Here is a 15713-nt window from a genome sequence, read left to right as displayed (position 1 = left end):
TTATTTATTTTTGAGACAGAGACAGACAGAGCATGAACGGGGGAGGGGCAGAGAGAGAGGGAGACACAGAATCGGAAACAGGTTCCAGGCTCTGAGCCATCAGCCCAGAGCCCGACGCGGGGCTCGAACTCACGGACCGCGAGATCGTGACCTGGCTGAAGTCGGACGCTTAACCGACTGCGCCACCCAGGCGCCCCTCATTTATTTATTTTTGAAGAGACAGAGTGAGACAGAGCGCGAGCAGGGGAGGGGCAGAGAGAAGCAGACACAGAATCTGAAGCAGCCTCCGGGCTCTGAGCAAGTGGTCAGCACAGAGCCCGACACAGGGCTCGAACCCACGTACCGTGAGATCATGACCTGAGCCGAAGTCAGACACTCAACCGACTGAGCCACCCAGGCACCCCCAGATGAGAAATATTTTAATGTTGTAGCAATCAGGCAAATTTCAAAACTTGGCCCTATCACCTGCCAGTCAAATGATGTGGTACAGGTCATTAAACTTGTGTCTCACTTTCTTCATCGTTGAAGTGTGAATGTTGATAGCACTTAAGTTTACTGTGAGGATTGATTGGGAAAATACACTTAGCTCTTGGCCCAGTTGTGGCACATTAAACCTTTCATAAATGTCATTTTATTTTATTTTATTTTTTCAAAAAAGGGTGAAACAGAGAGGAGCAGGGCAGGACACGTGGGGCACCTTGCCAGCGCTGTGAATAAGGGCCTCTGTGGCCCCTAGTTTCCAACTTGCAAAATGAGGGAGGTGGATTAGATGACATCAGGTCTTGTCTGCTGCTCTCGGTGGCTCCGTCATCTGCTGGGTCGGGCATGGAAGCCTGGGCAGGTTTGGTCCTGAGCTCCCCACCTTGCAGGTTGCTGGAGGAAGAGTCTTCCAAGAGGGCTGAACTGGAAAAGTGGCACCTGGAGCAGCAGCAGGCCATTCAGACAACTGAAGCGGAGAAACAGGAGCTGGAGAATCAGCGTGTCCTGAAAGAGCGGGCCCTTCAGGAAGCCATGGAACAGCTGGAGCAACTTGAGCTAGAGCGGAAACAAGCGCTTGAGCAGTATGAGGTAATCCAACTGATCCCTGCAAACGCCCATGTAAAATTTTAAAAACAAACATTTAAGCACCTGAAACTAACGTAACATTGTTTGTTAACTGGAATTAAAATCAAAACTTAAAAAAACATTTAGAAATAACAGTATTTGCTTAGCTGTAAGAAGTAGTTTTTACAGGTGGTGAGGTGTATCAGGTAAAGTCCAGTCAAGAGGCACACAGTAATTTGAACAGGGAAAGTTTAATATAAACAATTATTAACTATAACAGGGGATTACCTACGAAGCAGTAAAGAAGACTCTACGAATACAGGAATGGCATGTACATGAAGCAGCCCCTGCCTCTGAGACTGAGGCAGAGCACCCAGGAAGGGAACACATCTGCTCTTCGCCCCTTCTGCGCATTGCTGTGATCTAGACCTTGGAGAGGGCATGGCCTTGGCCCCACAGACAGCAGAAAAGCCGTGACTGGGAAGCTGTCCTCTGGGGACTGGGGGAAGCAGCCCACAGGGCAATGACACTAAAATCCACTGGCGTGAGCACTGTGGATGCCCCACATGTCACAGGAGCTGCTGAGAAGAGCACAGTGGGACCTGGGAGCAGAGCCCCTTCTTCCAGTGACCCTTCAGTGCCCTTTACTGACAAAACTGAAGTCGTGCCAGCTGGTGAGGAGAGTCACCCTGGTGTCATGTGCAGGACAGAGGAGGCTGGATTTGGGGCCGAGGGTGGTGAGCCGTAATGCGTACACAAGGATCTTACACATTCATGTGTAGCTGTGTCATTAGGTCCTTTGGGTGACCTTGGGCACGTTACCCAAGCTCTCTGCATCCTGGTTTCCACATCTGTAAAATGGGGGTGATTAATAGTTCTTGCCTCTTCGAGTGGCTGGATTTCATGGGATAATCCACAAGAACAGAGTAAGTGCCCAAGCATTTTTATTTGGTCTTAAACTGCCTGTGTGTTTGCATAGTTTAACATCTACCTTTGTTTCAGGGAGTTAAGAAGAAGCTGGAGATGGCAACTAGTAAGACCAAGAGCTGGAAGGACAAAGTGGCCCAGCATGAAGGATTAATTCGATTGATAGAGCCAGGTAACACGCTCTTTGAAGTAGTAAGATATTTATCCAATTTATTCTTGTTTTATTTGTGTGTTTAAATTGTGCTAAAAATCCTCTTGAGCCCAAATATACAGAAATCACACTGTTTAGGGCCCATTTCTCTTGAATAACTTGCTCTGTACTAGATAAGAAGGCTCAGTTGATTCCCTTGCATACATCTTCTAGTTGTTTTGGCTGGTGTGACATTTATGGATATTCCTCAGAGAAGAAATCAAGTAGAAAGTTACTATTTTATCTGGAAAAATGGTAATGTTCATTGAAGAATGTGAAGAATATTTAATGTGTGTTTGTTCCTTAGGTTCAAAAAACCCTCACCTGATCACTAACTGGGGCCCCGCAGCTTTCACCCAGGCAGAACTGGAAGAGAGAGAGAAGAACTGGAAAGGAAAGAAGAACACAGAGTGACCAAGTGACCCGAGCGACGAGCTGGCAGGAGTCCTGTCTATTGTGCAGATTCCGGGTGTAGCTGGAAAGCTTGATGCTAAAGACAAAGGAACTGGCTTTGCTGCTTCTAACCATTCTTTCTTCAGTGCCTTCTATCAGGCCAATATACTAAGGAAGCCTTCTTATTTATCTTCCTGAAAATAAGGGCTTACCTGAAAAAAAAAAAAAAAAGTCGACACTATCAAGCTTTTTATTTACTCTTTGAAAACTTTAGCTTCTGAAAATTCCCTTTAGCTCTCTCAGGTCCTTGTGGGATTGAGGCAGCATGCAAGCCGTGCTGTGGCCGCCATCAGCTGCCGATGTGGAGGTGCATGGGGGTGTGGGGTCAGGATTACTGGATAATCAGAACCTGAGTGACTGGGGTCATTCCTTTCCTGTGGCAGCATGTTTCCTTCTTTGAGTGCATGGCCAGTCTGCTTGCCTTGGCATGCTGGTTGCCATGGATACTTTTGACCAGCCGCTCCCACAGAGCGGTCCCTGGCCACGTGTGGATCTTGCCTCCGCTAAGAGGGCGCAGTCCATGGATGCAGTTGTGCAGAAGTTTCTGCTGAATGCAGTGCTGCTGAGTTACTTCCTGGCTTCAGTGGCACTAAGCTCAAGGAGGCAAACACCTTATTAAAGAGGCTTTGGCTAAGATAGATACTTAGGAATCAGCACAGAGATGAACTCAGCAAATTCCATTTGGAATGATAATTTGATACTAACTGAATTCTTCCTAATGTTTAAAAAGGTTTTAAGGGTCAACGTGCTGCCAGACCCCTTGCTTTTCCTTTTGTAGTTACTGTACAGAAAACTTCAGGAGTATATGGAAGTTTGTCATGATTAGGCCTTTTCCTTGATAAATATGGATATGATCATTTATAGGAATTATACATGAAAAAAGTTTTAAGAATGTATTTTTATGGTGTCCTATGTTGAGAGGGAACAAATATTTATAATTTTCAAACATTCTTACCTAAATGTTGTACAATGTAATATGCTGAACTTTAATTTTTTTGCTAATTTTCTAAGATATATTAAAAATGTTTTGTATGTTTGTTTTTTTTCTAGTAAAATGGACTGAGTAAGAAAATAAAAATACCAGAACAGCATGCATTTTAAACTGTCTGATTTAATAGAACAGTAGGGTACATTTGTGTATTTTCATATAACGAGATGGACTTGAGTTTAGGGATGCTTCCTGCAAACACAGTTTGGAGCTTGGACCCCCGAACCAGTGCTGTGATGACGTTAGCTATGGCTTTGTGTTTGGTGCTTGAGTCACTCATGTGGGAAACCATGGCAGATGTGTGCATTCACAGACGGGAATTTACGATGATGATTTCTCCCTCATTGTTGCTGTTACCTCTGAATCCTGTTAACTCTGCTTTCCCGAATTTTCTTTTTATGCCTTTTAGTTTTTGTTTCAGTTTTACCAAACAGTGTGGTTTTTTGTTTTGGTCTCACATGGTTGCCAAGATTAAAATACCCAGGGTGGACTAAGGTGACCCATGCTCTTTCCCTTCTAGAGGGAGACAGCACACTGGCTGGTGTTTTTAAACATCTTTCTGTACTGTAGTGGTTCTCAACAGGGGACGATTTTGCCCACCAGGGGACATTTGGCAATATCTGATCACATTTTTGGTTGTTACAACTGGGAGTGCTACTGGCCTCTAGTGGGTAGAGGCCAGAGATGCTGCCGAACATCTTACAATTCATGGGACAGTTCCCTGTAACCAAGAGTCATCTGGACAGAGATGTCTGTAGTGTCAAGGTTGAGAAAACCTGCTCAGGAAAGGCAAATTCTGTTGTCCAGAACACAATAGTAGGGGTCAGGGTTTCCCCTTACGGAGTCTCAGGAGTTGACCTCTTTGGTAGAAATGGGAGGGAAAGAGGCCACTTGCTCTGTGAACTGGCGGAGAGCGGAGGGCAGGAGCTTTGGCACAGCCTGTGTGGGGGCGCTGTGCTTCAGAAATTACAAATTTGCATTTTTAAACACAGATCTAAAGGGAATTGCTTTGAATGTGTTTTAAAGTCTTTGTGAGGCAGGTTGCTGAAGTGTGAAATAGGAAGATTGTCACAACCTTGATTTTCTTTTCACGAGGTAGGGTCCATCAGAACCATTCAGCGGCTGCTAAGAAATGAGCATTCAGATCTACTGCCCAGCTGGTGTCACACCTTGTACTGGTGCCTGTTCCACTTGGCAGAGCCTCTTGTACCTTCAGAGGAGTGTCAGCAAAGCACAGCTGCCTCATGGAGCAAGGATCAGGTTAACATGAGGCCATGTGGACGTGAGGAAGAGGCACTGCCCAGCTTTCACCAGTTCATAGTAGGTGCTCAAAATTTATTGAAAGGGTCAGTCTTGGGAATAGTTTAAGGAATAGGTCTCTTTTTTCTTACCTTGTATTAACTTATTTGTATAGTCATTTTGAGACCCGTTAAAAGTCACGTCTCAACTTTGGGAAGCTGTTTGGTGAGATCTAAGCTAAAGACAATGTGTGCACAGCAGTTCCACCCCCAGGAGAAAAGAGGCACGTTGTCCACCAAGACCCTACAAGGAGGTTCGTTTACAGCAGCTTTGCTTAGGATGGCCCCAAACGAGAAACAACCCAAATGCTCATAAGCAGGGAGTAGATTGATGAACTGTGATATAGTCAAAGGATATTACATTTTAATTAGAACACATCACTGAGAGATGCAACAACATGAATGAATCTCACAGACATCATGTTGAACAAAGAAACCAGAGAACGGTCTGTGTAATTATATTAATTTCCAGAACTGGCAAAGGTAATGTGTGGATTTCCAAGCCAGAATTATAGTGATCTAGGTAGGGGTGGTTGTTGATTGCAAAACACCATCATAAGGGATGCTGGAAATGGGAAGCTGTTATATAAGTAAAATGTATCAACTTGTACAGATAGTAACTGTAGTGCCTCTAGAACGCTAGAATTGGCTGGTCCCCAGAGGTCAGTGGGTCTAAACCCCTCACTTTGCAGAGAAGGACCTGGAAGGGGAGGAGTCAAATCCACACTGAATGCCTCTCTTCTAGGATGCAGTTCTTTACACCCCCTGCCTCCTCTTTACATTTGTACATCAATCATGTTTATCTCAATGTGCTTCTGTCATCCATCACCCGGCCAAACTGCATGTCCGGGCTTCACCTTTCTATGGAGGGAGGGCCCTGACCACTCTTGTCCTATGGTCAGCTTCTGTTGGCGCGAGGTTGCTGAGTCTTTGGCCCTGTGCAGAGGCTAAGCTGTGGTGGACGCTGAGTTCCAACCAGGGCTAGCCTCAGATTCCTCTTCCATCCCCACCACTCAGATGCTGCACACTGTTTCTTAGGGTCATCTGCCCACAGGAATGCAGGCCTCCCTCCCTGTTTATGTCCACCTCCTCAAGAGCAGTCCACAGAGCCCGGCTGAGAGCCAGCAAGGTGTGAAGAGTAGGGAGAGGCAAGTTTGTCTAGCAGTCCCTGAGGCTAGCAGCTGACCCTTCCTTCCCATCTGAACCCCTCATTTCCTGTCCCATGTCACCCTGCCTCTTCCCCTCGGCCGACACTGCTTGGAATGGCCACCCACACTAGGTCTTTGAGAGCAGGCCTCCCTGGACTGCACTTCGTGTGTTTTTCCCCACTCTGATCTCAGGTGCTCTGCTCTCTTGATGGGCCATCCTGGGCCAGCTCCCTGGGAAGATGCACTGTGAACCCACAGGCTAGTTTTGAGGGTGCTGGGACTGCTGTCACCTCCACACTCATCTGTAGCTTTGCTACCCTCAGAAGCCAGGCCCAGCCCTCTCCTCCTGTTTGAGAAGAGGAAGCAGCACCACTGTCCAGTGCTGCCAAACTGGGCTCTCTGTTCCCATTTGTGTCTGAAATATTTGTTTGCCAGGAACACACAGGGAATCCAAAAAAGTGTGTAGAAGCGGAAGCTTTCATCCCTGTGTCCCAAGGCCCCGTACTCCCCACAGCAGTTAGCTGTAAGACGGCTAAAGGGACAGGGTGGATGAGTTCTTTCTAGAGTGGCTGCCCTCGGTCTGAGATTACAAGTAGTCAGGGCTTGGCCTCCAAAAGTACTGGAAAGAGGCTGGATTTCAGAGTGACAACAGACCTGGGTTCTACTCATGGTTCTACTTTACTGTGTCACTTTTGAGTTAGATTCTGTATTCTCAGAGGTAGTCCTGCACAGGTAATATGTCCTTCTGAGGGTGTCCTATCTGGAGGCACATGATATTCATCTGTCCTTAACTGGTGAGAGAATAAGGACCTGCTCAGATTTCTTCACATCACAGAGACGTACTGTTCTCCTGACCCCCACCCCCCGCTGTCCCGCCTGACCTTATGTCATCCTAGTGCAGTTTCCAAAGTCATGTGATGAGGGGCTTTCCATCTTGGCTGGGCCAGGACACATAATGGGGATTTTGCTGGAGAACTGGCAAGTTCTGAGAAAATTCCGCAGGTGACTGAGGTAGGTGATCATGCAGAGCTACTGGAGAGTCTGGGGACATCTTGAGTGCTCTGCATTTTCCATGGTCAGGTGTCACTTCTGAAGTGTCCTGCAAAGGCAGGTGCTTGGCAGATGTTTGAATGGCTGAGGTCCTAGGCAAGGGCTCCTGTCCGTGAAGACCCCCCACTTCCCAGACGTACCAGCCCTCTGGAGGGCTGCAGCTAGGCTTGGAAGTGGATCTAAAGGGCCTGGGACTGCCACCTCCCAGGGCCCCCAGGACCCCCAGCCTCTGCTTTCCCCTCTGGGATCTTGTGGAAGCCAGAACTGTTCTCCACACTCCTCCCAGGGCCTCACCCAGGAGCTACCCCTTACACTACTTCTGATGTTTTTGCTGATTCTGTCTCAATGCCTGTGGGGTGAGGCTTCCCACTGCACTCCCGCTCTTTCTTAGAGATGAGCCCAAAGCCCCTTCAGGGCAGGATGCCCCCCTCATGGCTGTATTGCCAGCACATGGCACCTAGTAGCTCCTTAGTAAAGGCTGGCTTTTTAATGACTACTTTTGGGAAGACATCCTTGTCCTCAAATATGTCCTGGATGTAGTCCCCTGGGCTCAGAGGAGACAACAGTGACTGACCTGCAAACAACTCTTTTCTACAGAATTTCTGCTCTCTTTAGAGCATTTACCCCAACCCTGTCCTGGGGCTGAGGATACGCTTAAGAGAGTTAATGCTAGCATATGTGAAGGATGGATCATCAATCCCAGGGCCTCAAGTCCTAGTGTCCATTTCTCCCAGTGAACCATGGGAGACTTCATGAAAATAAAGATACTAGAAAGTCAAAACTTCCAGAAATCTCTGATGGACAGGCCAATTAGGACCCTCTCTCCCTCTTTGTGTGATTTTTTTAAAATAACGTTTGCAGTATTTCACAAAGTAATACACACCCAATGTGGAAAATGGAGACAAAGCAGGTATGCAGAGAGAATAAAATACCTCGCTACAATCCCACCCTCCAGAGACAATCGATCAGGGTTGTGGCGCAATCCTCCAAGCCTAGGTTTTGGGCTTGAAGGAGGGACACACCCGCCCCATAAGAGACAACTCCCCACCCCACCATCCACCGCCTCCATGGCAGGTCGTGAATTGGCCCAGACCCAGGGGCAGTGAGCTGTTCACGCCTTTGTGGAAATGAGCCCCTGCCCAGGCACTCACAACTGAGGCTGAGCCGGGACCTTGGCACTGGCCTCGGCGACTCCGCTGGGGGCCACCAGGTGGCAGGCGTGTGCCACGGTCGCGCTCCCGGCCACCCCGCCCGCCAGGTGTCCCACTCGCGACTTGGTCGGTCTCAGCAGGGTGGCAGGGAGTGCCAGCGGTCACAGCCGAGTCCCTCCAAGGACTGAGGAAACCCATGGAAGCTAAGCATAGCGGAGCCAACCGTGGGCAATCTCATTGTGTCTTCCAAAGCCAGAAAGTGGGCTTTTTTCCTACTTTACAGATGGGGAAAACGAGACTCAGACGTTAGGCAGTTGCCCAAGGAGATGGCAGGCGCAGAGGGATGGGGGACAAAAACCAGGGGTCCTGACTCCAGAGCTTCTCCTAGCCATTGGGCATGTACCACCTGCCTGCAGGGCAGACTGCCTGGAAGCCCATTGAGGGGAGAAGGTGGGGGAGCCCCCTTCTTCCTCAGGCCCAGAGGTTTCCTTTTGGGGGGGTCTAAGGAATGCCCTGCTGGTAGCTTGAGGCATTTTGGTCATGATTCACCCCTCCCCACGCTGCAGGCACACACACGGCCTGGGCCCTGTTCCTGTAAGAAGAGCCTAGGAAGGGGCAGCCCTCTCCCCTCTGTGTCCTCTGTGGACAGGCTTGGCAGGGGGCCATGGCTGGGATGAGAGTGGGTTAGGAGGGAGGGGGAGCAGCCAACAAGCAGGGGCCTGTTTCCTGACTGGTCTGACCCTGGCTGTCCCTGGGGAGGCCCCAGCACACGGAGCAAGGTCATCCAGGGCGAAATTCCAGTCTGAGCCCTGAGCAGTAACTTCAGTTTTCCTGATAAGGCTCAAGAAGGGACACCGAGAGGCAGCCCCACACCCCCACTCTGTCAGCACCTCCAGTCCTGTGAAGCCTCCGCCGCAGACAGTCGGCCTCAGAAAGAGACAAAGATAGACCGTTGGCCAGATAAGGAGAGAGACGGCCAGGGATAGACAGGGCAAGGAGCACAGAGGAAGAAAACAGGGAGGGACCAGGCAGGGCCATAGCTGAGGCAGTGGGTCTGGAGCTCCAGAGCCTGGAAATGCTTCCGGGGTTGTGCTTGCTAAGGTTGCGACTGGGTGCAGATGGAGAAAGATGCAATCATGGCTGAAACAGGAGGGGTTTTAGGTATGGTGGAAACATGGACGGGATGGCTGGCAGCTCTGTACCTGTACCTGGTTTCAACGTGCACAAACCTGGGACTGGTGGGCGAGGGTGATGGAGGAGTCCACGTGCGGCATAGTCTCTGAGCCTCCAGGAGGCCAGGCCAGAGAGGTTAAGATGGGGGCCCTACACCAGTGGAGGGACAGATGCAGCTGGACCCAGATTGCTTACCAGAGGCTCCTGACTTGGGACTTCATCCCTACACACTCTGTGCAGAATATTTGCACCCAACACTGGCTGTTTGGCTTGGCAAGTGAGCAAGGTGTAAAGTCACAGCTGGGCTGTGGGCATCCAGTCACCATATGCAGCTGAGTCAGTCTCAACCACTTCCCCCACTCCTGGGGGCAAGAGCTCGTGCCTCCATGCACAGCCCTATCTGCACAGGTACATACAGACGCCATGTGCAGCTGAGTCATAGCTGCCTCTCAGAGCACGTGCCTGCATGCACACGCACGCAGGTGCCCACAGATGCCATTTACACCTGATCCTGAGTCACTGACACTGTTGAACCCTGAGAAAGAGTACTGAAAGTATGTTCTGCCATTCCTATTTCAACACGATACCCATATATACTCACACACATGTACATGCCCACCATACATCCATTGTGCCTGTCACACCAGATTAGGGGATCAGTAACCACAGGTGGAATGAATAAATGAGTGAACGAATTAATGAATAAGCAAACAAGTAAAAATGCGAGTGACACCCACACTGTTTGGCTACTTGGTAAAATTGGTTGGGACAGTGCTGTAGGGTGGGTCTATGTCTATGTCTGTAGGGAGTTGTCTTGCTCCAAATATAGCCTCTGTGGGCGGCAGGGAGCCAGGGCTGCCTCCCAAACTGTGACTTCACTGGGCCTAAAGCCCAGCCTCTGAGGAGTTGGAGAAAATTAACAGAGAAGAGGCCCCAGCTTTCTGCAGCCAGGGCTGAGCTCTGACACTGGAGTTGGTGGGTGACAGCGTACTCTGGAAATATCACTTGCTCAGGGGCTTGAGCTATAGGATAGAGTACTCTGTAGATGGTCCCAGAAAGAACTGCTCCTGGGCTAGGCCCCTAGGAACTGCCTGTCCTGAACTTCGGGGGCCAAGCATGCAGGAGGCAAGGCCCCAGCTGAGTGAGAGCTGGGGCAAGCACAGTGCCTGGGCTCACCTGGGGGTTGCCAAGCCAAGGCCTATTAGATGGTTCCCCATCTGGGCAGGCTGCACCCACGGCTGCTCCTCAAAGCTTCCTTTCCTTAGCTACTCTGCTTCTGCCCTGTTTCATCATCTGCAATATTGAAATCTTACCACAACGGATCTTCCTGCCTTTAGATTCCCCCCTCTAATCCATCTTGTTCACAGCTGCCAGTGTTATATTCCTAAAATGCAGATTTGATCACGCTCAAAATTCTTCCATAGTTCCCCACTATTTATCAACAGAGTCAGATTGCCTTAGCCTGGTGTTCGAGACCCTTCACGGTCTGGTCCCATGCTACCATGTGTGTTCTGAGGGGCTAATGTGTGGAGGGACAGTTGTTGGTTCTATCTATTGGGTGGATGGGTGGACTCTGGGCAGGTAGGCACTCTTGGGCATGAAGGGCCCAGTGGGCTGTTTGACTTGCAGACAGATGATTAGATGTCTAGATGGTTGGGAGGCTAGCTGTAGGGTAGAGATGTGGAAGGTAGGTGGAAGGGCAGTGCTTGAGCCAAGGCTATTTTGGTTGCAAGGAAGAGAAACCCGTATCATCAGAAAAGAGGTGGGAGGCAGTTAAGGATAAAACAGGCAACCTTGTAGACCTCACCGACATTCAGGCCCCATGCATATTGGAACTGGCAGGTCAGGAAGGGTGGCTCTTCTCTCCATCTTTGGTGGATCGCTCAGTCTGTCCTCCCTTTAGGCTTGGGCTTCCTCCTCCGGGCCCAGTGGCCATTCTCTCAGCTACTCTGGCTCCTTCCTCCCACAAATTTTTACCAAGTGCTTATTTACGTGCGTGTCTGTGCCTCCACCATGCTTCTATGTGCTGACAGGCAGGCTGCAAACAGGAAGTTACTGCCTTCAGGAAGCCAGGGAGGCAGCTGTGTGCCAGGGGGTAATGCTGCTGACACAGCAGAGCAGGAGAGGGGTGCAGGGTGCAAGGCCAGGGCTGGGTGCTGTGCAAGGAGCATCTCTGGGGGAGAATGGAGGCAAGTGAGGGGTGAGTTCTGCCAAGTCCAGGGGAGGAGTGTCCTAGGAAGAGTGCAGGACAACTGTGGTGGGTGGCTGATGCAGGTGAGCAAGCGGCCCACGGCAGGAGATGTGATGGAGGGGCAGCAGAGTGAGGGATCACCCCGGGTTTTGTAAGCCGTTGTAAGGACGTGGAGACTTCCAGTCCAAGGAAGAGGGAGCAGCACTGGAGGATGCTGGCCAGACGATGCCGTGAGCTTACATTTATAGGGGCGCCCCCTGGGCGTTATAAAGCAGGCAGACCCCTTAGGAGGCTCCTGCACAAACCCAGGTGGGAGACGGGCCAGGCCGGCAGTAGCGAAGGTGACAAGAGGTCCGGTTTAGGGTGTACTTTGAAGGCAGGGTCAGCTGTGGCTGAGTAGGGAACATTCCGTCAAAGACAACTCAGCCCGTGGCCAGGGCAAGCGTAAGGACGGGGTTTCTCTTTCTGAGGAGAAAAAAAAAAGTTTCTTTCTAGGCCGACAGGGAGTGCAGGGAGAGGAGGTGCATCTGCCCCACACTCGGGTGCTCGTGGAGGCGTCAGCAGGCACAGCTGGGGCTCGGCAAGAGTTTTAGGCCGGACTTGCGAGGACCATACGGGACCGTGCCCCAGCCATCCAGGGAGGGGGCAGGGAAGAGACCGGGTCCGGGGTGGCCGGCCAGTGCTGTCGGCTCCAGACAACAGGCAGCACGGGCGCCCTGGGCGGAGTGGCCGACAGCCTGGAGGGAAAGCACGAGACACGGGGTGAGAAAATGAAGCCAGAGGGGGACTGACAGGAGCTGCTGAGAGCTCGGGAAAGGCGAGGCGGGCGACCCCTCTTTCCCGCTCACGACCGGCGTTCCCGCGCCCGCCTCGGGTGAGGTGCCCGCTCAGACGCGCCGCGCACAGGGAGGACCACTGCGGCGACGTGGCCATCAGGCTCCGCCCTGCAGCCCAGGCGCGGGCGTGTGTCTCGCGGAGCGGGGCTTAGCGCGGGGCCGCGGGGCCGCAGCGGCTCTGGCTCCGGCGCCTTCCGGGCGGAGGCGAACGGCAGGCTTCACGGAAAACCTGTGAGTGGAAAACGTAGTGCAGGAGTAGCTTGCCGTCATTCAGAATGGAAGCTGGCGCTGGACGCTACCTGACTTCTCAGGAATACTTCACATTCGTGCTCTCCGACGAGGACAGAGTGCGTGACTAAGACCGTCATCTCCAATACAGACGACCGCTTTGGGGCAGAGTTTCACGCCGCGCTACCCAAGCCTCCCGTCGTACGCGTGCGTCCGTGCGTGTGCGCGCGCGCGCGCGTAAGCGGCGCGTCCTTGCCCCTCCGGCCAGCGGCGTGGAGCGTGGAGCAAGGACAGCGGCGCGCCCGATACAGCGCTCGCGTGGTGTTCTAGCTCAGCCTTGGGGCGCAGTTGGCCTCACAAGCCCCGCGCTGGCTCCAAGCCACCTGTCTGGTGGTCATCCCTGCTTTCGCAGCTATTATGAGCCCGCTCGGTGACAGGGCCGTCCTCGGCTGCATTTAAACACGCTCGCATCTCCTTCGCCCTAAAAGCGAACAAGCCAGAGCCTGTCTTTGACTCCACAGCCCTCCATCCGCTGCCGCAGCTCCCGCCCTTGCACGGGGCAATTCGTCCCCTTGCCTCTCTGCTGCTCACCTCTCATGGCCTCCCTGCCCACTGCAGCCTGCCTTCTGGGCACCTCACTCCCCTAGAACGCGCGCCCTTAAGTCGCCTGTGACCCAGGGACACTTCAGTCTTCCTCTTCGTAGTCGTCCAGCAGCTTCCAGCAGCGGACTCTTGAACCGCCCTTCTGCGGTCCTTGCAGGCACAGCATTCTTGGGTTCTTCCTACATCACAGGCTGCTCCTTGCCGCTCCCTCCAGGTCCACCCGTCACCAGCCAGCCAGCATTCCTGTCCTTGGGCGCGGGCTGGCTCTCTCTTCTCTGAACTCTCACTGGTGGCACCGTGTCTCTGCTTGGGTTACCATCTATTTTTCTGCCTCCCTAGGGTTCATCTTCAGCTCATTCCTCTCTGTATACAGATGCTCACTAGGACATCTGAAAGTCACCTCAGCCTCCATGGTGCAAGGCCAAACTTGGGGTCAATTCTCTTCTCCCACAGCCCTGCTCAGCCCCCGGTAATCACTGCCCCCTCCCCCCCCACCCCCCAAGAGGCACCACCAGGCATCCCGTTGTGCAACTTAGGAACCCAGGGGGCCTCAGACACCTCTCCATGCAGCCTCCATGACCAGACCACCACCTGTTTCATCCTACGTCCTCGATAACTTAGGACTCTGTACAGTTCTTTACATCTTTGCTGTCCCTTCCTAATCCAAACCACTGTCACTGTTTCCTGGACCACAACAGCCACTTAAGTGGTCTTTCCACATCCCCTCTCACTTGCCTCCCTCCAAGCCATGTTGTAGCCACTCTGCACAATGGGTTCTGCCTTGAGCCTCAGACATGAGGATACTACTCTCCTAGAGAGAGTAGGGCCTCCTTAGGGTCATAGCAGGGCTGCAGTTTCCAGGGCAGGAAGGCTAACCCGCATGCAGGCTGGAGGTTAGACACAGAGCTCAGCCAGGCCTCCTAGGGAATGGAGAAGAGGCTCTGAAATTTGCAGTATCAGGTTTCAGAAAACATGGGGTCAGGGTCAGCAGAGCAGCTGGTAGTGGGGAAGGCCAGGCCCAGCTAATTTCCTGTCAGAATGGCCCAGAGGCCCCAGCCCCTCTCTGGGCTGGCCACAGGGGAGGAGATGCCGGGAATGGCTCACATTCCTCTGGCTGGGGCTGCACTGAACCTCGAACCTCGGGGGACCTGTGGGGAGTGAGGAGGTGGATCTCTGAGGCCAGAGTCGGGGACTCTCTGCAGGGACGAGGCATCTGGTGTGCAACCCTTAGGTTGGCATGGGGCCAGAGACTGCAGAGCAGACACAAAAAAGAGCATCACAGCTGCTGAAGCTTTAAGAGAAACGAGCCCAACCTCACTTTCAGATGAGGAAATAGGCTCAGACAGGACCAGCTCTCATCAGGATCACATGAGCATCCCTGTTCTAAGCCCTGAACTCTGTTTCTTCTGGCCAGGCCTGCATTTCCTGGAAGGCCCTGCTTTGCTGAGCTGTGTGACAGTGGGGGGCAAGCTGGGCCAGGCCTGTGCTCCTCTTGGCAGGAACCCTTGCTTTCGGATAGAGATATATGCTTCTCAGGCGGTCTGTGGGGTGGACAGCTTGTGCTGAGAGGGTGTAAGGGTGCTGAGTCGGCTGTGGGCCCCTCTGTCCTCTCCTTGGAGGCCTTAGCTCATTCCACCAGCAGAGGAAACTTTATGTCCTGGTCCAGTCCCCAGGAGGGTGAGGTCATAGAAGTGTGCTCTTGGCCTTGAATGACCTTCTAAGTGGCCCGGCCTGGCTGGGTGGGAGGTAGAGGTTTCAGGTCCCCTGTACTGTCCATTCTCTGGCCCCAAGATTGGCCTGGTTGAAGTAAGATGGCTGGGGAGGATGAGACCAGGACTCAGTCGCTCAAGCCTGGGTCTGAACCCACCTCCATCAGACACTATCGTCTGACCGGGGCAGGTCATCTGACCTCTCCAAACCATGGAGCCTTCTTCGCCCAGCTATCTCCTTACTGGCCTAAGACTTAGCATAAATGTCATTTATTCAGGTGTCAACCTGAAAATAGTCACGACAAGAGGCAAACGAGTGTGTATTTGGGATCAGAGAATTGCAGTTTGGGGAGCACAGATTCTGGCAGTAACCAGCGAAGCGTCTTGCCTTTAGGTGAAAGCAAGGGGTTTTATGGGAAGGAGGAAGGCTGGTAATTCCATGACTTGGTACAAACAGGCTGCACTGCTGTGTGCACTGACTATTCTGTTAACACACAGAACTATTCCTGGTACGCTTTAGTTAACTGCTCTGTCTTCAGGAAGTCCGCAACCAACAGTTTTTGGCCAGGATGCCTGCTGTCCTGTTGACTCTGTGGACAATCGCTTAACACAACTGCTGTTTTGCCCGGTTCAAACAAGGGCAGGTAAGGCCGTTTCTCCGTAGTGGCCTCCCTGACTCTATTTTGAAATGACTGCAGTCACATCAGTTTTTCATGCTGGAAAG

The 15713-nt window shown here is 52.0% G+C and overlaps 1 protein-coding gene across 2 annotated transcripts in view; it reads left to right on the top strand.

The window, feature by feature from the left end:
- Window positions 1-3650, top strand: part of SWAP70 (switching B cell complex subunit SWAP70) — a 78621-nt gene extending 74971 nt beyond the window's left edge. For both annotated transcript variants that reach the window (XM_040456910.1, XM_040456909.1), the window contains 3 exons: window positions 870-1068; window positions 2047-2143; window positions 2469-3650. In XM_040456910.1, coding sequence (XP_040312844.1) covers window positions 870-1068; window positions 2047-2143; window positions 2469-2575 — 403 coding nt within the window. In that variant the 3' untranslated portion in view covers window positions 2576-3650. The remainder of the gene's footprint in view (window positions 1-869; window positions 1069-2046; window positions 2144-2468) is intronic.
- Window positions 3651-15713: the final 12063 nt, after the last annotated feature.

This window comes from Herpailurus yagouaroundi, unplaced genomic scaffold (assembly GCF_014898765.1).
Source record: "Herpailurus yagouaroundi ecotype Mexico unplaced genomic scaffold, PumYag 218, whole genome shotgun sequence".
NCBI lineage: Eukaryota > Metazoa > Chordata > Mammalia > Carnivora > Felidae > Herpailurus > Herpailurus yagouaroundi.
This window is presented reverse-complemented; position numbering and strand designations above follow the sequence as displayed.